Source organism: Nesoenas mayeri (genome assembly GCF_963082525.1).
Source record: "Nesoenas mayeri genome assembly, chromosome: 18".
In the NCBI taxonomy this organism is placed as follows: domain Eukaryota; kingdom Metazoa; phylum Chordata; class Aves; order Columbiformes; family Columbidae; genus Nesoenas; species Nesoenas mayeri.
Window position 1 is genome coordinate 6,935,142 of NC_137566.1, and position 23,044 is coordinate 6,958,185.

At 48.4% G+C, this 23,044-nt stretch overlaps 1 protein-coding gene across 1 annotated transcript in view; it reads right to left on the reverse strand.

Annotated features, from left to right (window-relative positions):
• Positions 1 to 3,410: 3,410 nt before the first annotated feature.
• Positions 3,411 to 23,044, reverse strand: part of MEGF9 (multiple EGF like domains 9) — a gene marked incomplete at both ends in the record, with an annotated part of 45,340 nt that continues 25,706 nt past the window's right edge. Inside the window, 4 exons of the mRNA XM_080355939.1 lie at positions 3,411 to 3,865; positions 7,755 to 8,027; positions 8,968 to 9,102; positions 12,795 to 12,934. Coding sequence (XP_080212065.1) covers positions 3,411 to 3,865; positions 7,755 to 8,027; positions 8,968 to 9,102; positions 12,795 to 12,934 — 1,003 coding nt within the window. The remainder of the gene's footprint in view (positions 3,866 to 7,754; positions 8,028 to 8,967; positions 9,103 to 12,794; positions 12,935 to 23,044) is intronic.

Below are 23,044 nucleotides of genomic sequence, written 5' to 3' on the forward strand. Positions count from 1 at the left end.
TCTTGATGGCTCCCGAGCTGGGCCCCAGCGCAGCCCTGTAAGTCAACGTCTGTTTTACCTGCCCAAACCCCAGTGTGGCACAGGGCAAACCTCAGTCTCTGGGCAGCTTCATGACAAGTTATGCCACACAGCAGGTCAGGGGTCCTGGTGGCCTTTAGTACCCTGGCACGGGTGTTTCAGCTCTGCACCCCAAGTACGACACCAACCTGAGCTGACCAGAGATACAACCAGCTCAGCTCCTTCCTCACCTCCGGGGGTGCCCAGGGGACAGCTGCATGACTGCTGGACACAGCAAGGAAGATCTAATCCCCCACCACCCACGTCAAACAAGAAGCTGTTTATTCTTTCCTCGCTGAGGCATCGATCTTTTATAAATGCTGTTCCTCTGCGCCAAAGGCCTGGTTGAGCTGGAGGTGGTTGGTGTCTTCCTGCCGACTCATTCTGCCATCTGCCAAGCGCTGTCCCGCTGCCACATCCTTGCTGTGCTCCGCTCCCTGCTAAAGAACATCCCGTGCTTTCCTCTGCTGGCCAAACCTGGGCAGCCAGGTCCTCCCTGCCCAAAGAAGCTTCCCACCACATCTGCAAGGGCTGTCTAGATCATTTCATCCAGATGCGCGACCCGCAGGCCACGGCTGGACCAACCTCCCTTGCAGACTGACTGTAAGGCATCCTGACCTCCTTCTCTGCTCAGACACAAAGTGTTTGCAGTAGTTCGGAGGTCAGAAGCAGCCCGGATGCAAACACATCCCGTGCTGCGGTGGGCAGGGACTCGGAGGGCTCAGCACCTGAACTTACCCTCTGGTTTTGCAGACCTGCGATATTTCCTCACTGAGGGAAAAATCCAAGCCTATTCCTGTTACACAGTAGCCTGGAATCATAGCAAAACTCGAGGAAAAGGTGTTTTGTGGCAAAGATAAAAAGATCTACTAAAATATTTTGGAAACATTAAAGTGAACAATGTGTCCTTCACTTTGCCTGCTGGCATTAGCCCCACCTAACACTTCCTAAATTACCCCATGAAGGGACCAAGTGCAAGTGTATCACTAAATCAGCACTGCTAAATAATTACAATTTTTAGGAAATCTTCTATTTCGTCACCACTCTGCTCTTTAAAAGTTTGATGAGTAACTCGAGGATTACCAATATCCAGATTTTCTCCTCCAGTCCTCCCCCGTTTCATAACTAACATTGCTCTGAATGACATCAGCCAAATTTATCACCTAAATATGGGACCTCACCCTGGCCTACAGCAGGCAGCAGCTTTCCCATCGGCTCAGGCCTACACACAACGTCACATTCTGCCCTCATCATTTCCCTTGGTCATCCTCGACTATTTTCCTTCTTACTTGCCATGCCCCATCTTTATATCAGGCAGCAAGTTTTTGAGGCAGAAATGGCATCTTTGTGCATGTGTTTAAAGCACCTATTCTCCCCCCTACCCCCCAAAAAAAAAGTCTCCAATAAGAAAAGCCTCCATGCAGCACCAGAAAGCAAATAAATAATCACCACATCCTTCCTACTGTTTCTCAGCTTGAGAAATATTGACTTTTGCCTGGCTCTGAGGATGCATCAGTTGGCTCCCGCTGCCCTTCAGCAGGTACTTCATTTATCCCCAGCAGCAACCGCCTGCAAAGCACCAACACACACAGCAACGCCGCTTGAGTTCTGAGGTTGGTCAGGAGTTCGGTGAAATATTTGTTTCACACCTTGCTTAAATATAACTATTGATTTTCATGGGTGGGACCTGGCAGCTCCCCAGTGCAGGGAGGGCACGGTGCAGGTACCAAGCGATGAGCTCCATGGTGTCACCTCCCTGTGCTGTTGTCCTCCCCGCACTAACAGTCCGCCAGCCTCCCACAAAAATCAGGGGAATCTGTAAAACCTAAAGTCCCCTGTGGGTTTTTTTGACAGCTGATTCCCCATCACCGCCTTGTGCTACATAAATTTCCTGAAAGCATCCATGCGCTTTCAGCTTTTAAATCTCGAAGCGCAGATCGGCTCCTGGAAGCTCTTCAGCTAAAAGCCGTTTCCACCCATATCCAGGGGATTTTTGTCCCCTTGTCACCGTGTCCGCACGGGAGAGATGGCAATGAGATCCACCATGGGATGAGCAGCCGCTTGGGAAAAGCTCAGCCATGGAGATCAGGCTCTCGACGCATCCGTGACAGTGTATTTGCATTTTGTATAAAGATTTAAAAACAAGTAACAGAACGGTACATCCGATTTTTGGACACCTACTAAGCGCTAGTCATGGCGACATTCGTATTCATTCGGTACTTAAAGGAATGGAGAAATTTGACAGATGCAAGTAGGGAGCACTCACATTTTCCCTAAAAAAGAAAGTTATTTAGTGACACTAGAAGAAAAGCTTCAAGCAGTCGGTGTTTGCCAGAGTCCCAGCTCCAACAATATTGCCGTCTAATTTACAGTATTTTAAACAATCCACATTTTTTTTCCACTAACCGCTGTACAATTAAAATCTAGATGACAAAATATGACTTGGGGAACAGGGGAGGTTGGGGAGTTGTCACTGGGACTTTTTTGGTTGGTTGTCTTTTTTACAAATAATTACAAATACAATTCCAATAAGATATATTACATTTTATATACAGAACACACCATTTCTATCAGGGTAGGGTATTAAGCCTAGCATTTATTTTTACATGGCAACCCTGAGATGTCTTGTCATCTTCCCTTGCACAGGAACTATACAAGTTCATTAACTCCTTCTAGAAGAAAAAATGGATTGCTATGTTTTAATAGCATCATCACCCTGTATAAATAACTCAGAAAGGGAAAAGCTCGGTCTCCTCCCTAACTCCAATATTTTCACTATTTTTATTCCTGTTTCCCTGCTTACTGGAAACTGCTAATGGTGACTTCTTTGAAGTGTGCAACTCACTCCTCTACTTGCCTCGTGCTAGTACAGCGAACAATTATTTCCCTTTTTTTGTCCTCCTTTTTGAACAAATTTATATCAGGAACTAACACGAAGCCTTTGCAAAGGTCTGTTTCCTGAAAATCCACTGTTAATTCTTGAGCTACTTTTCAAACTGAAGGCTGGAAATCAAGTAGCATCTGATTAATCATGGGGTCCTGCTTTCCCACCCCACCACCTCTTCATGAGAATATATTTTAAGATCAGCATAGTCAAGTCTTTAACAACAGTGAATTCTATGGATCTTTACGGAGGATAGGACACTGAATACATTCCACCATACTACCTGAAATTCGGATGTACTACACTTTTGTTTTCCTGTTCAGCTGCGAGCTACAGCTCACCCAGCCTAAGAGTATCTGCAGAGCAAATTCCTCGACGTGGAGCCTCGGCGCGGACCCCGATACCCTCCAACAAGCCCTGTAACTTCTTCTACGCCAACTTTGGAATAGCTGGATCACCGCTTCTTCTTCTAAGCTTTATAATTATGCATGGGTGTCGTCAGCGTCAGCTGCCCGTTTGGGGCGACTTCGTTGCCGTCGTCTTCCAAGAGCCCCGAGACGTCAGCGTTGGGTATGCTGTCGTGGTAGCTGCTAAAGCTGATATTGTCCTCTTTGAGCTCAATGGTCCAAAACGGGGCGTTGAGTTTTCTGTTCTGATACTCACGGTACATGTAGACAGCACCCACAAAGCCCATTAGTAGGACCACAACGATGATGATAACTGTCAAAATAATTATGTTAAACTGGGTCCACGAAACGTCTGCAAAAGCAGAGGTGCTATTGTCAGAGGAACTTATAGGAAGTATCGTCTGTATAGTTGTTGGAGACAACGTACTGTTTATCACTGCAGTTGAAAATGCTGTTGCCTTGCTGGCATTTGGAGCAGAAGTTGTAAACTCCCTTGTTTCTGGGCCAAGAGTGGCTTCTACAAAACAAATAAAAAATGATCAATAAAACACGCTAAGCTGGAATCAAACACAAACATAAGCGAGCGGACATTTATATCACAGTTGTTACAGCAATTAAGTCGACACTGCTCAAGCTGGTATTTTTTCAAAGTAGTTTACAAAAATGGTTAGATTTTGGTTTTGGACTTTTTGTTTGGTTTGTTTTTTGTTTTAAATAAACTTCTGTTGGTAAGTGCTCACGGACTGCAGCATTCCTCTGAAAAACCTGTGATGGATGGATAGGTGCAGTAGCCAAGATTCAGTGTTAGATACAAAAGCTCATGATGAAAGGCAGTCACTCAGTCCAGCTCATATCCAGCCCATGAAAACGGGGTTTTACCAAGCTCAGCAGGAGCTTGGACTTTGAACACAACAAAGGAACTCAGCTCATTGTCTGCGTGGGCTGCACAACCAGGACACAGCAGCTCTGGAAAGTGAAACCTTTCAGTCAGTACACTGGGTGTAGGATTTATAGTCACAATATGGGGTTTATTTCTGCCTTACCTGTACAAGAAGATCAACAATGAAAAAAGATGAACCATCAGTATTCTGCCATCCCAGTGGTTGGCAATGGGTTTCAATATTTACACTGCTTTATATAAAAGGACAAAATAATCCCAGTTCTGCTTTGGAATGAAGAAGTCACGCACAAATCTCACAGAAACCCCCAGTCTGCATAACCAGAAGCAGAAGATAACCACATCACAACAACAACAAAAGACTCTGGATGTTCTTATGAGGCTTTTGAACACAGCAGAAGCCAGTTGGGATCCTGATTTGATTTCAGTTGCTGGCATATGGTGGATGAGAACATGGGAACGACCAGACTGTGCCACAAGCTCCGTTTTCCTCTGCAGCCTGTTCCTGGGCACAAAACAGCCAAGAACCTGCCTTGCTCCCAGAAATGCGATAAAACTCCCTTCTCAGATGTAGGAGTTGGCAACAAATTATCACTGGAAATGTCGTAAGTGGGATGCAAATTCATTGGACCTTTTTCAAACCGGTTGAGCTATAGTTGTCCAAAAGCACCATAACAGTCTTGAGTATTAGGCTCTCAAATATAACTAATAAAGCATTTTCTTCACAGGAATAACCTGATCTATTTTAGATTCTCAAGTCCGGACAACAGGAACCCTCCAGAAGCTGAACCCTCAATCAGCCCAAACATTCTCTACATCTATTGCTCCACGAGACTCTCTGCACCCTCTTTCCCTCTCTCTTCCATTTCTCTTTCTGCTTTCAGAAACGCAACTTCATTTGAAACCCACTTACAGCTGCAGCAATTACAGCCACTGGTGCCGTGCTGTATTGATCCAGCTCTCCTGAAGAGAACATCTACTAATTATGACTGAGGAGGCGAGTCACTTCCAAAGGACTAATTTTTGCACTATATGCGTCTCCATTGGCAACAGGAGCTGCAAATATTCAGCGCATCTCCTGCCACGGGAGGAACTCCCACGAGTTAACTTTGGGCTGTCACGTTTCCAGCTCAGGCAATGGAGAAAGAAATCCCTCTGGAGGGGGCACCACACACCTAATTTAGGGTCCTGCTCAGAGTTCCTCCCTGTAAGCAGCTCTTCTGTTCCCTGCAGGTCCTGCCTTGGGTTGATGGGGATACTCAGGATGCTGAAACACCATTTCTCTATGGGGTAACAGGCAGAATTTCACAGTAGGAAGCAACGTGACAGAAGCAAGGGGTTCCTGGATACAGCTTTGGGAGAAGGGCATGAGGAATTCAGTCATCCTTTCCAAATTCCTTCATCAACACTCAATTCTTGGCAAACCCTGCCAGTAGCTATAATTAGAAAAAAACCCAGAACAGAGACAATGGCTGATTCACCAGCGAGGAAACAGGACTTTTCTGGGCTTTATTTGTGAGTCAGCACCAGCAAAGCACTGGCAAGGGGGACATGGGTGAAAACATTTCCTGGAACCCATGGTAACGTCATGGGGACACAGTGCCACGCTCTGACTTTCGGGCGGTGACACAGCGACGCCTGTTTCCGCCGGCTGGGGCTGTGCCAGCGCTCCAGATGTCCCAAAGCAGCTCCTTGAGAGCGGCAGCTGCTCAGTCAATGGGCTGCTTTGGCATTGGCGTCACACATCCAGCTGCTTGATGGAAATGCCATCTCTGCAAAGCTCTTGCAGTGAACGGGCACAGGCGGGAGCCCACGCAGCGGCTCTTGGGGACACTGTGATGCTCGGTTGGGTGACACAGTGCCACGCTCCATCATTAAACCCACTCACCTTTGCAGCAGGAACACCACCCACCCAGGGGTCACACGTACCGACTTGGGTCACCCCCTATGTCCTTTGGATATTCTCTCCATCAGCCTTGAAAGCGTCAACGTCTTGGTCAGGTTTAAGACTCTGAACAGTGGGTATTTGAGGTTGGGTTTAGCTTTGCCCAGGCTGTACAGAACACATTGGCTCTTTTTCAGCTGTGACCACTTAAATTGATTTCGCTCTAGAAGCCACTCAAAACCAGGCCTCTCAATGCACTAGCGGTTTATGAAAATCTAAACCTAAAACTAGTTAATGCACAGTACCTTAGCATGTCGATTTTTAGGCAAACTGTGTGCAAGAAACGGGAAACAAACTGTACGCCTTTTTAATCACTTAATAAGAATGGGAAAAAAATTGGTGCCGAGGAAACAGGAAAGCTAGAAGAGCATGTCCCAGTCCCTTTGAAGGGGAACAGTCTTTCCCCACAAAAGAAATTGGCTATAACAATGCCATGAAAATAAATCTGAATGGTGAAAACTGCAAGTATACAGGCAAAGCCATACATATGGATTTTAACAGAGCAAGGTCATGTAGCTCTTTGCACGAAAACAAAGCTGTGCATGGGGAGATAATGGATGAGCCGATGCAAAAGTGCCATTTCCAGCCCTGTAACCATACAGTTCCGCCTAATGAGCATTCAACTTTTTTTGTATTGATCATCTCCCTGTGCAGAGGACTCTGTGATTACACCTCCCGAGAGCAGCATGGGAGTGAAAACCACATTAGCTCCTAATGGAAGATCTGAATTAAATCTCTGTTGGTGACAATGACAAATTCGGGCCTCGATGCTTTCCTGAACTCTGGATTCTCTTAACTAACACATAACACCTGTATTGTTTCCATGCATGGAGCTGGAGATCCACCTTGTGGACCAACCTCCTGATGAGCACTGAAGGAGCAACTTAAGGACCATTTAATCTCATTATATTCCAAGTCCTCCTGCTATGCAGTAGCTCTAAGTACCACAGCTAGTTTGCGTCTGAGATGCTGCACACAGTGTCTTGGATGTGGATTGAAGTCTGATGAGACTCCAGAGCAGGTACCAGTAAATTCTGATGTAAACTCACTGTGCAAGTTTGGATCTCATCTCTCTTGAGCTTTGGCTTCTCTATTTAGGAAGAAAAATAATAATAATAAAAAAAACCCCTAAACTTGGTCCAAGTACCAATTGTTTGCAGAGTATGCGAAGTGACGAATTTATTATAAACACCCTTTCTAGGGAACTAGACAGTGCTATCGAGTGGACCAGTCAGTAAGGACAGTTCACTGGGCACTAAGAGATCAAGTACATCAGGCAACTGAAATCTGAAAAAGTTAAATACACTGCCAATAATTTTTGGTTTCCAGCTTGTTCACGAGCAGTGCCTGCTGCTGGGGATCAGAGTGGTTACAGAGCTAACTCTAAACCACAGGTTTCAAGGCTGGGAGGCATCAATGTGTATAAAGTTCTATTTTTCTTCCCTGCACCACAGGCCAGATGAATCTAAACCAATCTGAACCATTCCCAGCACTCCCTTGGCAGCCTCCAGGCAGCTCCGCCGCACAGCGAGCTCCCACACCGACCCGAGGAGCATCTTTTACCTTTCTTGGTGCAGTTGTTCCCCTCGGGCTCTCGGACGTAACCGTCCTCGCAGTCCTGGCAGTGGAAGCCGGTGGTGTGGTACAGGCAGCCGATGCACTCCCCGCTGTCCGGCCGGCACACGCGGGGTGACCGCAACGGGTCCACATTCCCGTTGCATTTACACCGGACGCAGATGCTGTCGGAGTTGTAGTAGCCGTTGTCGCACTGGTTGCAGTTGGGGCCGGTGTAGCCGGTTTTGCATTGGTCACACCTTGGGGCGGTTTCACCAGGCGCTAAAGGACACAGAAAACAAAGCAGGTGTGTGCCACAGCTCGTCACAGAGAAACACCTGCAGTGGGGTTTGTTCTGTAGGACCTGACCACAAGTCACTACAATAAAAATCAGTAGCCAGTGAGTACCCTGTTTCCCCCAAAATAAGACAGAGTTTTATACTAATTTTTGCTCCGAAACGTATTACTTTTTTACATATATAGCTGCCTGGACAGGAGTTAAATTGACTTTTTAATGTACTGTAACTAGGGCTTATTTTTGAAGTAGGACATATTCCAAGCATCCTCAAAAATCCTGAAAAATCAGGCTAGGGCTTATTTTCGGGTAGGTCTTATTTTCAGGGAAACAGGATATTAACCAATCTCAAATTTTAAGCTAAAAATACAGGGTGTTTCAAAAGGATGGATTCAAATAGATCTTTGAAATCGGGTCCATCTTTTGAAACACCCTGTATAACTTACGAACTGTGGCATTTTCTCTTTCTAGGTAAAAAAAGAAAGCTTTGGGGGTTTCTGATGCCTGGTGCCAGCAGCACAGAGCATGCTCAGCACGTTGCTAAGCAAACTGATTATTACTCCTGAACATTTCCATCTCAAACAGCCATTTCAGAATACAGCTAGAACTAACTCTTGCAATCTGCAGGAACTTTTTGGCCTACATGAAGCCAGGGGTGGCTTCATTGCAAAAGTGATTAAGGAAATAATAACATATCTTATATGTTTATTACAGTTATGATTTCTTCTCTCAGTTACGTGAAAATAGAGCAAGAAGGCTGAGGTTTGGGAGCCCCATGGGGACGTTTGGAAGGGGGCTTGCAGAAGTATGGATGGTTACATGGCACTGCTGGCCACCTCCTGTACCACTGATGCACTCCGAGTGGCGATTTCATTGCAAAGAGCTACATTAATTATCTGAGAAATTAGAGCAAAATAAAAGCCTTACGTATTCGGCAAGTGCCGGTGGATGCCACGGTGGAGCAGGGGCAGCGGTGGCAGCTGTGGGCGCTCCTGTAGAACCCCTCCTTGCAGAGCTCGCAGTGGTTCCCCTGGGTGTTGTCCTGGCAGTGCAGGCAGGTGCCTGGGGAAGGGACAGGAGCACAAAAACACATTTGGCAGCAGGAACTGGAGCAGAACATTTGGAGCAAGGATCTGCACGGAGCACTCTCAATTATCAGAGCTCACAGGTGATTTTGGATGCCCTCCGGCCAAAACATGATCCTGGCCTCTTATGACCTTCTGATGGTCATTCTCCGCTCTGCACACACACACACACAATGTGAAAAAGTAGGTGGCTCCAGCAGAGAAGCCCATGGTTCATCACTTCAAAAGGTCAGCGCAGGCAAACACACGCTATCAATATTAAATGGTCCTCAAGGAAAGTGGGTTTGGTTTGCAGCTGTGCCAGGGAGTCTGGATCTTGATGCTTCAAACCCCCCACTCTCATGAGTTTCTACCTTTGCAACCTACTCCTGCACCACAGAGCTGGCAGTCAGGGGTAGGGAAGTGCCACCGTCCTGCTTTGGGGACAGATGGCTCCATCCCACCCGTGCGGCTCCAGCTCCTCCATCGCCAGCACAGGCACGAGGCAGCAGCAATTACTGACCTTCGCGGAGAAACAGAGGAGAACTGGGGGTTCGGCTGAGCCACCTCCCCTTCCTAGGGAAGCCCCTGAATCAGAAAATCAACGTGCTGTGTCTGAGCAGAGGCTGTGTCCTAATGGCCCTCTAAATTGCATTTTGATATTGCTGTGACCAGAGAAAGAAAAATCTCCCTAGTTATAAAAGCACAGCCTCTATCAAAAGCCCATCCATCAACAGCATCAGCAGCAGGCTCCTCGTTGAGGTAGCAGTGACCCAAGGGAAGCTTATTTAATTAAATCTCATGTACAAGACACTGAAAAGGCAACAGCCACCTTCTAACAAACCAGGGCAGCACGGAGCAGTTTATTCACTGTACACATAAGCACAGACAGGAGATTCACTGCGCTAATCTAGCAGTGCTGAAGGGGTACGGAAAAGTCTCATATCAACATTAACCACACACACACACAAAAATCCTGAATTAGGCTAATGCTGACTGCTGAAAAAAACACAGCAGATTTTCTTAATATTGGAACAGTTTGGTCCCCTTGCAAGCCCAACACGCTGCGTGGCTCCTGCTCTTCTCTTTGCACAGAGAAAATTCTGCAGCTGAGCATCCCTGAACAAAGAATCACAGGATGGTTTGGGTGGAAGGGATCTTCAAAGCTCCCCCAGTGCTCCCCTGCCATGGCAGGGACATCTTCAGCAGCTCAGGTTGCTCAGAGCCCCGTCCAGCCTGGCCTGGGATGTCTCCAGGGATGGCTCATCCACCACCTCTCTGGCCAACCTGGGCCAGGCTCTCAGCACCCTCATTGCAGCCAAATGTGTCACCCAGGGCAGGAACCAAACCCTGGCAGCTGCCGATTTTGGGAAGCGGCTGATCCACCAGCTCTCTGGGGCTGGCAGCACCCGATGACTAAGGACACGTGCATGGTGTCAGCTCCTACACACTGTTTGCTCTCCACCCAGCAGCTTGTCAGACATGAGCCGGTGGTTTTTGTGGGAGAGATGTCAGGATTAGAGGGGAAAACTATCTGCTGGGCTTGGTTTTTCCAGCTGCAAACCTCAATCAGCTGCTTCGGCAGGATGCCTGGGACAGGCCAGCTTGGGGAAGGTCAATTTGCCTGATGAGCACTAAGAGTGCGGTGAACCGTGCTCTGTATGAATTAATGGTCGTATAAATCTGGGATCACACCTGCGTTTTCTGCACAGTCTTGGTCATTTCAGGACCAATGACTTTCCCATTGGCAGAAACTACTCGCACTTATCTACACCAACCCTGCGAAATGGCTGCGTTGCCAGTGAGTCAGCAAGTGGCTCCGCCATGCAAAGTACGCATAGGCTCACAAGCAGGTATCGTTGTGGAAAGCCTTAATAATTAATAGCGCTTCCCATCCTGATAATGCCCTCAGGAAGGATCAGCCCTCACAGCAGCCCAGCTGGGAAGAAACAACTAAACTCATCGAACAGACACAACATGAGGCCCGAGGGTCGTGTCGAAGGAAACGCTGGTGCCTGGGGAGCTCTGGCTGCCCCATTTCCAGCCCAGTAATTTCAAATATTGCTCCTGGCCAGAGCGATGCTGAGCAGGGCCAGTGGCAGAGCCAGCAGAGGGAGCCCAGAGTACGGCATTAATGCAGAAAAAACCCTTGAAAGTCTGACAAAGGCTGTACACAGCTGATGTGAAGCTGGGGAGGTCACACAAAGTGCAGTCTCTAGAGCAGGCCGAGTGCGCTGCGTTACTTATTAGATGTCAGATCTCATTTTTAATCGACTGTTCTCCGTTCTGGTTTCGTTGGGTTCCCCCACCCCCGGCAGCAAATAGAGCAGATGGAGGAAAATTTTTAAAAAGGGATTTCTGTCAGATCAACAATAGGTCATTAAGCAAAAAGAGGGGCTCTGCAGAGCCAGGCTCAGCGCTGGACGGTCCCAGCTCTGCTCTGCCTGAGCAGCCCCATCCCACAGGCAACGTCTGCACTGTGCCTTGCTCTGGTTTTTTGCCATTTTTTTGTAAATCGAGAGCAGGGGAAACATTGAGGAAGAAAAAGGACGAGCAGATTATCTTGCTCCTTCACAAAACCCACACACGCAGCTCCAAATCAGTAACACAGCTGGTGCGTCCACAGCTTTAGGCACAGCCTTGTATCCTTCAATATTAGTAACTCCTAAGCACGTAAAGTTCAGTATAGGAATGAATGCAATAACTCAACCTCAAGGAGCACAGATCTGGTGGCCGCTGCTACCCTTGACACCCCCAGAAACAGCCCCTGTGCCCAGCAGCACCAGGACATTGCTCTGCACAGCCAGCACTGCGGCCGCTCTTTCCACTGCTGCAAACACACAGGCCACGAGGGAACACACACCGGCGCTGAAATTGCCCCGAAATCCCATATTTCATGAGCCCTGCATCTCTGCCAGCTATGCAAAAAAAACCTGCAACATTTTAAAAATTATTGCTCTTTCTAAGCTCCTGGATAAACATTACAGAATTGCATTTCAGCCTGGAAGTTTGGATGAGAATTTGGGTTTCGAAGTGCGAGTTCTGTTGCTGAAACGGGATCAGGCAGGTGGTCACATAACATTGCTCCTCCGGGATCTCCCCTTTCAGTGGACATGGGAAAGCCATTATGTTCCCCCTGCCCTCCCAGGAGCTCTTCAAGCACAGGTGCTTCCACATTTGCATTCCATCAACATCCATACGAGAGACAGTCAAAGAAATGATCAAGGAAAGTGAACGCGGCACATTTAGAAAAAGCAGGCAATATTAATTAGCTGCTGTTTCTTTCCAGCACTAATCACGTTATCTGTGGCAATAACACTCACGTTGCATCAGTGCCAGTACCGTGTATGTTTCCAGGTAAACAGCTGTTAAACAAAAGCTCTTTAAAAGCCAATGTTGTGTGTTTGTGTGAGTGCAGAGAACAATAGAGCACTGATTTCCAATACAGACTGTGGAATAAAGGCTCTGTGCTGCAGCCTAGGGTAAATAACGCAGCTTTTATTGACTTCCTCCAGAAGCGGACTAACTCCAGCCTTGCCCTGCGTTTTAGTTTTGGTTTTAAGGTAAAGATTCTGAGTACTCAAGGCATAAACATGGAGATGCAGGAGGTCTGCTGAATGAAAATGGCAAAAACCGGAGATAAAAGAAACAGGCAAGATCTGCACCCACCACGGTCACGCGAGACGTTACCTGTGGAACTGTCGCAGGTTTTGGAGCGGTTGTTGCACTGACACGGCTCGCAGGTGGTTTCGTTAAACCTATAGTATCCATCACCGCACTGGTCACACTTCAGGCCCGTGACACCAGCTTTACACTGGCATTTCCCAGAGCTGCAGAGACAAAACAAACATTGAAATCTGGATGTGCTGGGCGGCATCCAAAGCACAAACCTGCGCTCGGATTCGCTTTTCAGAGCGGGGAACCCCGCACAGAAATACAAGACATGAAACCCATGGGCGACGATTTCCAAGAAGCGATGGGAAGTTCAAGAAAGGCTGAGTCTCTGCAAAACCAGTTGCCTTGACAGCAATTTCCAGCTGGGCACCAGAAAACATCACTCATTCTTGAAAGCCTTGGCCCAAAGCCATCCCCACGCATCAGCTGCCAATAGATGCTCTGACAGCCCCTCTCCATTCCCAGCTCCATTGAGCACCGGTACCGGGGTTACCCTCATTCCTTTGGCTTTCCATGCCAGCATCTCCACGTAGAGGCTTCAAACCTATTGCTTTTGTAAGAGACTTTATAGACTAGCAGCACTCAGGCTCAGCTCTCAGAGCAGTCACAGGAATGGATAAAATAAAACACAATCATAGAATGTCCTGAGTGGGAAGAGAACCACAAGGATTATCGAGACCAACTCCTGTCCCTGCATGTGACAAAACAGAATCATAGAATCATTTTGGTTGGAAGAGACCCTCAGGATCATGGAGTCCAACCATCACCTAACTCTGGCACTACCCCATGTCCCTGAGAACCTCATCTACACGTCTTAAAAACCCCTCCAGGGATGGTGACTCCACCACTGCCCTGGGCAGCCTGTTCCAATGCCCAACAGCCCTTTCCATGAAGAATTTTTTCCTAATATCCCATCTAAACCTCGCCTGGCACAACTTGAGGCCATTTCCTCTTGTCCTATCACTTGTTCCCTAGGAGAAGAGACCAACCCCCTCCATGCCCCAACCTTCTTTCAGGTAGTTGTAGACAGCGATAAGTTCTCCCCTCAGCTCCTGTTCTCCAGCTGAGCCCCCCAGGTCCCTCACCCGCTCCCATCACACTTGTGCTCCTCCACCCCTACACAGTGGCCACAGCTCATCCCCTGCATCCCTGGATGCTGAGGACAGCAGAGCACAGAAGTGCCTCTGCACACCTCCAACAGCGACCTGCAGGACACCCTGTGTGCTGCACAGGGACATGGGACAGCAACCCCAATAAACGGGATTTATCCCCTCCAGGAGATGGGTTTATCTGCAGCTGCAGCAGAGGAGGCGGGTGCCACCCCCTGCGCACCGCTGGGCGCACCCTCCTCTTAGCTCTGCCACCAACACCCACCCTATTCACACACTTCTCAAATTCAGTATGTCAATGTTCAGTCTGTCTGCACAAAGATTATCTATTGTTCTCCCTCGCTCCTCCTGGGGAAGAGCGAGCAACGCACAATTTGCTTCTAAAAGCCCCTAGAAAAATCTGTTGATTAGACCTAATAGAGGCTCCAAATGGCCTGATGCGCTGTCGATGTGTTGTTTTTAATTAAAATGCAGTGGATTGCAATGTTTTGGGGGAAGACATCGCTTCTGTTAGAAATTAACAAAATTTAGTATTTCTGTTGTTGTTTGCTTGCCAAAGGAAGAAGAAATACTCAAAAGGCACACCAATGTACAGAACTCAGCCCAAGCGGCCACAAAATTAAATAGCTTCAGAATATGAAATCTCAGGCATATTTAATGGACCGATTACAAGTAGGAAAACAAATATGATGTTTTCTCACTCTCCAGACCATTCTCTGGAAATGGAGCAGGCAGATGCAGAATTCAAAGGGATGCTGTTAAGAAACTCAGTATGACTTTTAAAGAGCTTTTTTCACAAGACTTGCCATTAATCCAAATGTTGTCACAGTATTTAAAACAAGATGAAACAATAAGCGGTTTATTCTTATTTGCTTCTGACCGCTACTGCACAGATATTCCTGTAAGCGGGCAGGGGACAGGCAGAGCCGAGCAAGGAAAAGCAACTCATTTGGTGGGGATCTGATACTTTCAGCCTGAAAATTCATCTTCTGGGGATGTGCCCTGTGAGTCGGGCTTTACAAGACTCAGCACTAGCGCTGGATAATCTTCATCCTCCCAGGTCACAGAATGACAGAATGTCAGGGATGGGAAGGGACCTGGAAAGCTCATCCAGTGCAATCCCCCCATGGAGCAGGAACACCCAGATGAGGTTACACAGGAAGGTGTCCAGGCGGGTTGGAATGTCTGCACAGAAGGAGACTCCACAACCTCCCTGGGCAGCCTGGGCCAGGCTCTGCCACCCTCACTGAGAAGTTGTTTCTTCTCAAATTTAAGTGGAACCTTTTGTGTTCCAGTTTGAACCCATTACCCCTTGTCCTATCACTGGTTGTCACCGAGAAGAGCCTGGCTCCATCCTCCTGACACTCACCCTTTATATATCTGTAAACGTTAATGAGGTCACCCCTCAGTCTCCTCTTGTCCAGCTCCAGAGCCCCAGCTCCCTCAGCCTTTCAGGTTTCCAGGTTCTCTCTCCTGTCCCTCGATCAAGCCTTTATTTTAATGACGCTCTTCTCCCAGCCTCCTATTCATTATTTTAAGGAAGGTTTATTTCCCCAATACTCTGCCAGAGCTCAACGCAGCATTTTGGTGCAACGTCCCTCGATTTTCCTCATTAGGTTAAAAATAACAGGAAAGAAAGCTATTTTTAAAAGAAGAAAAGTACAGTTTTGGAAAGTTTGGGTTTAATGCCTCTCAAGCAGACCTTTTCTCAACATGTTACACATGGCACGGAGCCAAGTTCTGCATGTGCAAGAATTAAATCACTCAGCAAATATAAAGCTTTGCCTGTGGTCATTGCTTCCATAGAATAAAGCCCCCTTACAACACTCCCTTTCATAGCTCCAGTCCAGTAAAGACTGTCAGACACTTTTTAAAGCAAAGGTCAATGATATAAATGCATTGAAACCACCACCACCACCAAAAAAAAAAGAATCCTGTTAACAGCCCGATTGTGCCCATAAAACCCCAGAAACTTGAAAAGAAAAGACCCACAGTTTAATACTCGCCCAGTGAGAAATGAAGGGGATTTTGAGTATCAGCCAGGAATTTCTGTTTTGGGGGAAGGGAACAGGGAAACATTTTGATGCAGCAACATCAATTGCTCAACTCCATTTCAGATGATTATTAACTCCATTGAAGCCAGCCAATTTTTAGGTCTCACAAAAGAATCGATGGAAGGGTGTGTTGGGACAAAACCAGACTTTTGTTACAAAAGTCCCCCCCCAGCTTTGCTTTCTACTAGATTTTTATGACTACACTCACTTTAAAGACCGTGTAGGTAGTGTATATCACCAACACATCATCCATCAACTTTATATATGTTTCTTAATGATTAAAAACATCACCAGCACGAGCGATCCTGACAGAGGGAGCTGGTGGTGATTAGTGGGGACGGGAGCACGTGCAAGGCTCAAATCCAACTCCAAGTGATCCAGCCCTTTGAGGGTGAGGGCTGCCCATGGGTTGGGGACCCCCATAAGGCATTTAATTGCCCTCAGCCCTTGGGTTTCATGTTCAGGAGCTGCTGTCTCGACGCCTGCAGGGCACCACAACATTGGGAATAGGGCCATAAATAAAAGCAAAATATTGGGCAAGGGGAACAGCCGACACCCCAAAAAACGTCTACAAAAGCCAGGCTGATTTTACCTCCATCCACTCAAGGGGAAACAGCCATGGGATGCAGGAAATCCCATCACTCGCCAAGTGATTTGTGCCACTGGTGGCAACAAAACGTCCCCCAGGGTGGGATTTCACACGAGACTGCAGCTTTACAGCCACAGAAGTTAGGGGGATACACCAGAGCCCCCCGCTCTATGCGTTGCTCTGGGTGGTGTTAAAGAGGATTGTAGGTAGATCTGACCACACTTAGAAGCATCCTGGGAGCACAACATGGAGAACAAGTAGCACCTCTAAAATCCCATCCTGTGCATGGCCTGAAGCTGCAGAGCATCACACAGATAATGTCCTGCCAGTTCTGAGGGCTGGGAAGGACATACAGACTCCGTCTGGGACCTCAGGCAATGCCCTTGGCACAGGACAGCATGGGAACTCGAAGCCTCATCACAAGGGGAAAGAAACCAAAACAAAAGAGCATTAAAACATCTGTGATCTGAGACCAATCGCTGTGTTCAGTTGCATCTGCGATGGGTCTCTCATCCTCCTCCACAGAAACATCCTGAAGTTAGCAGGGACACAACAGACAAGACGGATGGGAGGACAGAGGACCATCGCCTTAAGGGCTGTTTGCAGGCCTGCTGTGCACGCTTTAATGATGTAACAGAAAACCCTTAGCAAGCTCCAATCATTTATTTTCTTCCTTTCCCACCCCCCACAAGGAGGAGATAAGGGAGAGATTCGTTTTGAATGTTTTCCCAGCTGCCATTGAGAGCCCAGGGGCTGCATGGCCAAGTCAGAGCCAGCCAAAACAGCACAGCACCAAGCTTTGGTGCCTTTACTTTTAAAGCCCATGAGACTGGGTAAGATGTTGGGGCAGAGTCGGAGAAGGAGGGAGCTCCCATGGGTCTCAAACCAGGGTGGGTGAGCCACCCAAAACCCCCCATGGCTTTCAAGAAGAGCTTTGCCAAACACATTTACCGTCTTCACCCTGAAGCACAGAGCGGGTGCACAAACCCCTTGCACCCCAGCATCTCCCAGCACAACATCACCTTTTGGACCAGCCCCAGAAGAGCCATTGAGGGGCCACATTGCCCTGGGGAAGATGGAAACCAAGGGTCCTGCCAGCCCTTACCCAACCTGGTGGCATCTCCAGCTTCACCTGCCACCCTGTCCCCTCCCAGCCGCTGACGTGCCAACCTCTGGTCACAGATCTCACCCTGGAGGTGTTTCTGGAACATATACAATTAACAGCGCTCCCTATGAATGAGGAAAAACATGTTGCTGAACTATGAGCATCTGTAAAACAACCCTCGTGAAAAAGGCTTTGTCACACTTTGATGGGATAAGACAAAAGGATGCTGCACGAGATTAGGATTCAGAAGAGATGTTGCTAAAAATGGTGCGTTTCTCCAGTGAGCCCGGCTCCTTTTGTGCTGATTTTCTGTGATGTCTGACAGCAACAAGGGGATAAATCTCTCTTACATTTTTCTGAGCAATGTAGAAGAGTTAACATTTGAAAGCTAAATGCTCCGAGTCACTTCTGTGGAAAACCAACACTGTTAACACTCACCCTGAGCAAACCGAGAACGCTCATAACCCGTGTGTTGATTTTCCTTTAGGTCAATTAATTTGAATACCAGCACGTGGGGGATGCAAAGAGCAGAAAAAAGCCCCATATAGCACATGGTTGGGTTTCACCTCCTTGCTCCCTCGGCTCAAACCAAAGCCACCAGCAGCCAAAACCCATTGGTGGAAGGGTTGGTGGACCCTGCACCCCGCTCAGAGCCGCCTTTGTGGAGGTCAGAAGAAGCGGAGCTTTATTTTGGGGAACATTGGGCCATTGTGCGCCGCATTCCTCATTTTGTGCCGGGGGACGGCATCTGTTTATATGGCAGCTCCTCGACGGAGCGGGGACACTTCACAGCTCTGAAAGGCCATTCTGTAAATGTCAAAGGGCTACCTTGTCTGGCCACCACCGCCTCCGCCACCCCGTCTCCCCCATTGAGGATGGGAAAGCTGGGGATGTCCAGCCCGGGGCTGTGCTGTCTCCTCCATGTGCCCTCCCAGCACCCCCCGCCATGACCTCGGTGTCTGGGGAGGGAGGAAGCGATGGAAAGAGCACGATGACCCTGGAGAGTGAGGTTGGATGGGGTCCTGCATAGTGTGGCACAAAGAGAAGCAGCAAAAACCCAACTAACTGCAAAATCTCAGCCCAAACCAGCAGCTCCTGGCTTCCCAGAGCATCACTCAGTATCAGTCCAGGCTGGGGGACGAAGGGATGGAGAGCAGTCCTGCGGAGAAGGACTTGGGGGTGCTGGTGGATGAAAGGTTGGATGTGAGCTGGCAACGTGCGCTTGCAGCTCAGAACACCAATTGTACCTTGGGCTGCATCAAAAGCAGCATGGCCAGCAGGTCAAGGGAGAGGATTCTGCCCCTCTGCCTGTAAGAAAGATGGAGACAGACTTTTTAGGAGGGGCTGTTGTGACACGACAAAGGGTGATGGTTTTAAACTAAAGGAGGGAAGATTCAGGTTAGACATGAGGAAAAAATCTTTGACACTGAAGGTGGTGAGAGCCTGGCCCAGGTATCCAGAGAGGTGTTGGATGAACCATCCCTGGAGACATCCCAGGCCAGGCTGGACGGGGCTCTGAGCAACCTGAGCTGGTGAAGATGTCCCTGCTCATGGCAGGGGGAGCACTGGGGGAGTTTTGAAGGTCCCTTCAACCCAAACCATTTTATGATTCTATGATCCCTTGGAGATCGCAGCAATATGGGGATAGGACAGGCAACCTCAATGCAAGAAGAGATGAGGAAAGAAGGGAGATGGCGCTGTTCCCTACTGGACACACCAGTTTTGCCCAACATAGTCCCTCCATCCCCCAAATCTCTGCTGATGCCTCCTCACAGGCAGCAGAAAGAGGCGCAGGCAACAACCACTGCCCCCAAGCCAGAATTTAGCCACAAGACCTTAAAAAGTTAAACCAATATTTTTTTGAGGGCAGCCAATGTTTACATGAGTATTGAGTCTGGAACAAAAAACACCAGAAGGGCAAAGACTGCTGGGAAAAAATTAAACACAACAACACAACAAAACAGCAGCATTTCTGAGAAGCCACAATTATGGTAGGGGAGATGATAACAATCTACCTTTCGCTGCTGCTGTGTCCAGTCACTCATTTATTTCCCATCCCTGTCTGCAACCGAATAAAAATGGGTGCAGGTACAATATTTACCTGCTGGTGAGGGAAGAGAGGATGGGAGCTAATTGGATGTGAAGGATGAGAGTTTGTAATGGGAGAAAGATTTAGATAATTAAAGCACACAGAAAAATATGCTCTAACGGGATATTCTTCTGCTTTTATGATGTCCATGTGTAACAATTTCCGCTACCAAAGAAAAAAATCTGTTCTCTGCAGAGTGATGCTGACAAGGCATTACTGGGAGATAATGAGCCACCGCTTGTGCTCAGCTAATCTATAAAAGGGAGGGCAGCCTTTTTAAAATAGGGAAAAAAAGGTGGGGGAGATTGTGGCTTTTTTTTTTGGAATATACAATTCCTTGAGGAGTAGGGGCTCCCGAGGTCTTATCTGCCCAATGTGGTTTACTGGACTGTGAAAATACAGTAGGAAGGAAATACAGTTCCCACGCAAAGAAGAGGCATTTCAGAAGCGTGATAACACCCTGAAGACAGCAAATGAAGATTTTCTGGCTGCAGAAAGGCTCCACCGCCTTCCCCCAAATCACCTCCTGCGGCTAGGATGGGCAGAAGACCTTGGGAACATGAGGTCTCATCTCAAACTGTCACCATGAGCACCCTTCCTGCCCAGGCTGGAGAAGCTCCACAAAAGCCTTGAATTTCAATGGATCTGCATTTTCTAACATAAAAAACAGGATTCTACCCTACATAGCTTCATACCACAAGGTGCGTCTAGTCTGTGACCCACCTGGGTGCTTCCCAAGGCCATCAGGACCAATGGTTGTTGTCGCTTCCCCCCTGCATCCCCTCTTTGCATCTCTCACACCCCACCAGCTCTGCAGACCCAGTGTGCTGCTCTCCCTGCCCAGCCCCGGCAGAACCCCCAGCCCTCATTCAGAGACCTGAACAAAGAACATTGTCCAGCACCGCTGACCTTGCTCTCGCCAGCAACGCTCGTGCAAATCCACATGAGTAAGGGTCAGGAGATCAGCCCCTCCAAAGAGAAGCCCACTACAAAAAAGACACAGAGGGATGGCAACAGCAACCCCCTTTCAGCCTCGCAGCATCCCCGCTCCAGGGGACAGCCATGTAGAAATGCTCACAGGGACACTCTGCTTTAATTCCTTTTAATGCAAACACAAAGCATCAGAATCCCTTGAGGGGGCAAAAACATCTCTGAATTAACACTTGGGCATTTATATGAATGCTTTATCTTTTTTTTTTTTATTTTAAGCGGAAATGAGTGACAGGAGCTCCCTCTAACATGACTTATGCGGAGCCTGCGGCACAAACTGTGTGTGAACCGGGATCACAGGCTGCAGATCTGTCTCCCCAGCCGGCAGCTGCTCGATTGTTGAAGGAGCTGAGAGCTGCACGCTGTATTTCATCACAGGACACAACCCAAAGCCAACACAGCCTCCAAACAGCACGTCAGAGCCTCTGCTTCCCATCACCCTTCTGCTTGTGGGGAAACTGAGGCACAGGCAGAGGGAGAAACTTAAACTGATTCACAGACCCCAATTTAACATGCATCTGTTTTCATTAGGGACAATGACAACATATTATGTGTGTTTAGTTCAGAGCTTTTTAAGGGACCTAAGCCAGTTTAGATGGTTAAGCCAGGTTTAGCTAACCACGCAATCCTCAACAGCCCACAGCATGCACAGCTCTCCTCTTGTTCGCTAGCCCAGGTGATGGTGTGATAAGAGTTGAAGGGTGCATCACCTTGTCAGCTCCTCCATTCACATCCCGAATTGTGGAATACAAAAGCACCCATGTGGGGACACTTGCTCATGGGCTAAACATGCTGCCCTGTGGCCATGGGGCCATGCTTCGGAGAAAAGCCACAACATCCTACATGCTGGGCGATGAAAACCACAACTGAATGTCTTGCAAGAGGTAAATCAGGGTGGTGACACCTTTCCTTCCCTCACCAAGGGGCAGGGACAGGCCTGGCACCAGCACAGCAGATGAGACCACAGGGACCCACTGGGAGACTCTTGGCCAGTTTTTACTCATGTTTGCAGCCCCCTATGGGGTTGGCCAGTGCTGCTGGCAAGGTAAAAAAATACCAAAATAAATCAAAATGCAGAGTCATCTGACATGTCCTCTTCAGCAGGAGGGCACCTCTGCCAGGCTGGGCTCAGTCCTGCTCCTTTACATCGACCATCCAGAGGACAGGTTTACACAGGAAAATCATTTCCGTGTGCATTTCAACAGCTACGCCTGTGCAGATCATTCTCGTGTAGGTGCACGACGGCTGCTTTGGAGCAGGGAAAGGCTCCCCCAGATCTCCCTGCCCACTGTGCTGGGTCCCTGTGTCACCAGCCAGCTGGGGACACGAGTGACATCCTGGGAGAAGACACTGCGAGGAGCCCCAGACGGGAGGGCTGGAGACCACTGTCCCCCCTAGACCATCTTTGCTGCCTCTGGCTTGGCTTCTTGCCCAGCCATAGGGAGTAGGAGATGAGAGTTCAGGCAGAGGATTCTGCTCACATACAGAAAAATAAATGCAGAGGGGTGCAATCCTGGGAGATTTGAGCTGGGCAGCCTGGGCGCGATGGCCTTCTCCAGCAGCATCATCTTCACCTTTGCCTCCTCCACCAGGCAGGGATATTCCTGCTCCCAGGGAGGATGGACTGATGGACAACATGGCTTTTAACTTGAGGTGTCCAAAAGATGGTGAGGGAGATGAAGCTGGTGGGGGGGCAGCTCCTGGCTACATCTCCATAGGCTGGGGCCACCACCAGACACCCTCCCTCCCAGCCCGTGCACCCACATGAGTCACCATCCTCATTCTCCACTGCTCCATGATCGTGACCATGGCCCTTGAAACGTCACTTCTTTCTCCACCCTTCCTCTATGGACTATGAACGCTTCCAGGCCACAGCTATCTTTAGCAAGGATCTACGCAGCATCCAACCCAGTGAAATGCGGTTTTATCTGAGGTTTCTAGGCGTTACCACAACACGGGGAACACCCGTCCTGCTCCATGCAGACCAGGATTGCATCCAGCCCCAGAACAAGCCCCAGCTTCAACTACACACAGCTTTTCATCCAACCAAAAAAACCCACCCAAACCAGAGCACAGAAACCCTCTGCCATCCCAGGGGGAGATCTGTGTGGATCTCCTCAGATAATCACATTTTTAACACCACCAAAACAGACCTTTGATTAGTGGCCGTGGAGCCCATTCATAGCGACAGCATGTCAGGTCAATGTTCACTCCCAAAATCAACTGTCTGCCTCGGGAAAGGTTTTTTTTCTTTTAATTTTTATTCGATGGTCTGCAGTTGAGGCCTAGTTAATCAACAGCGTACTTGGGTGTGCCATCTGGCCAGCCA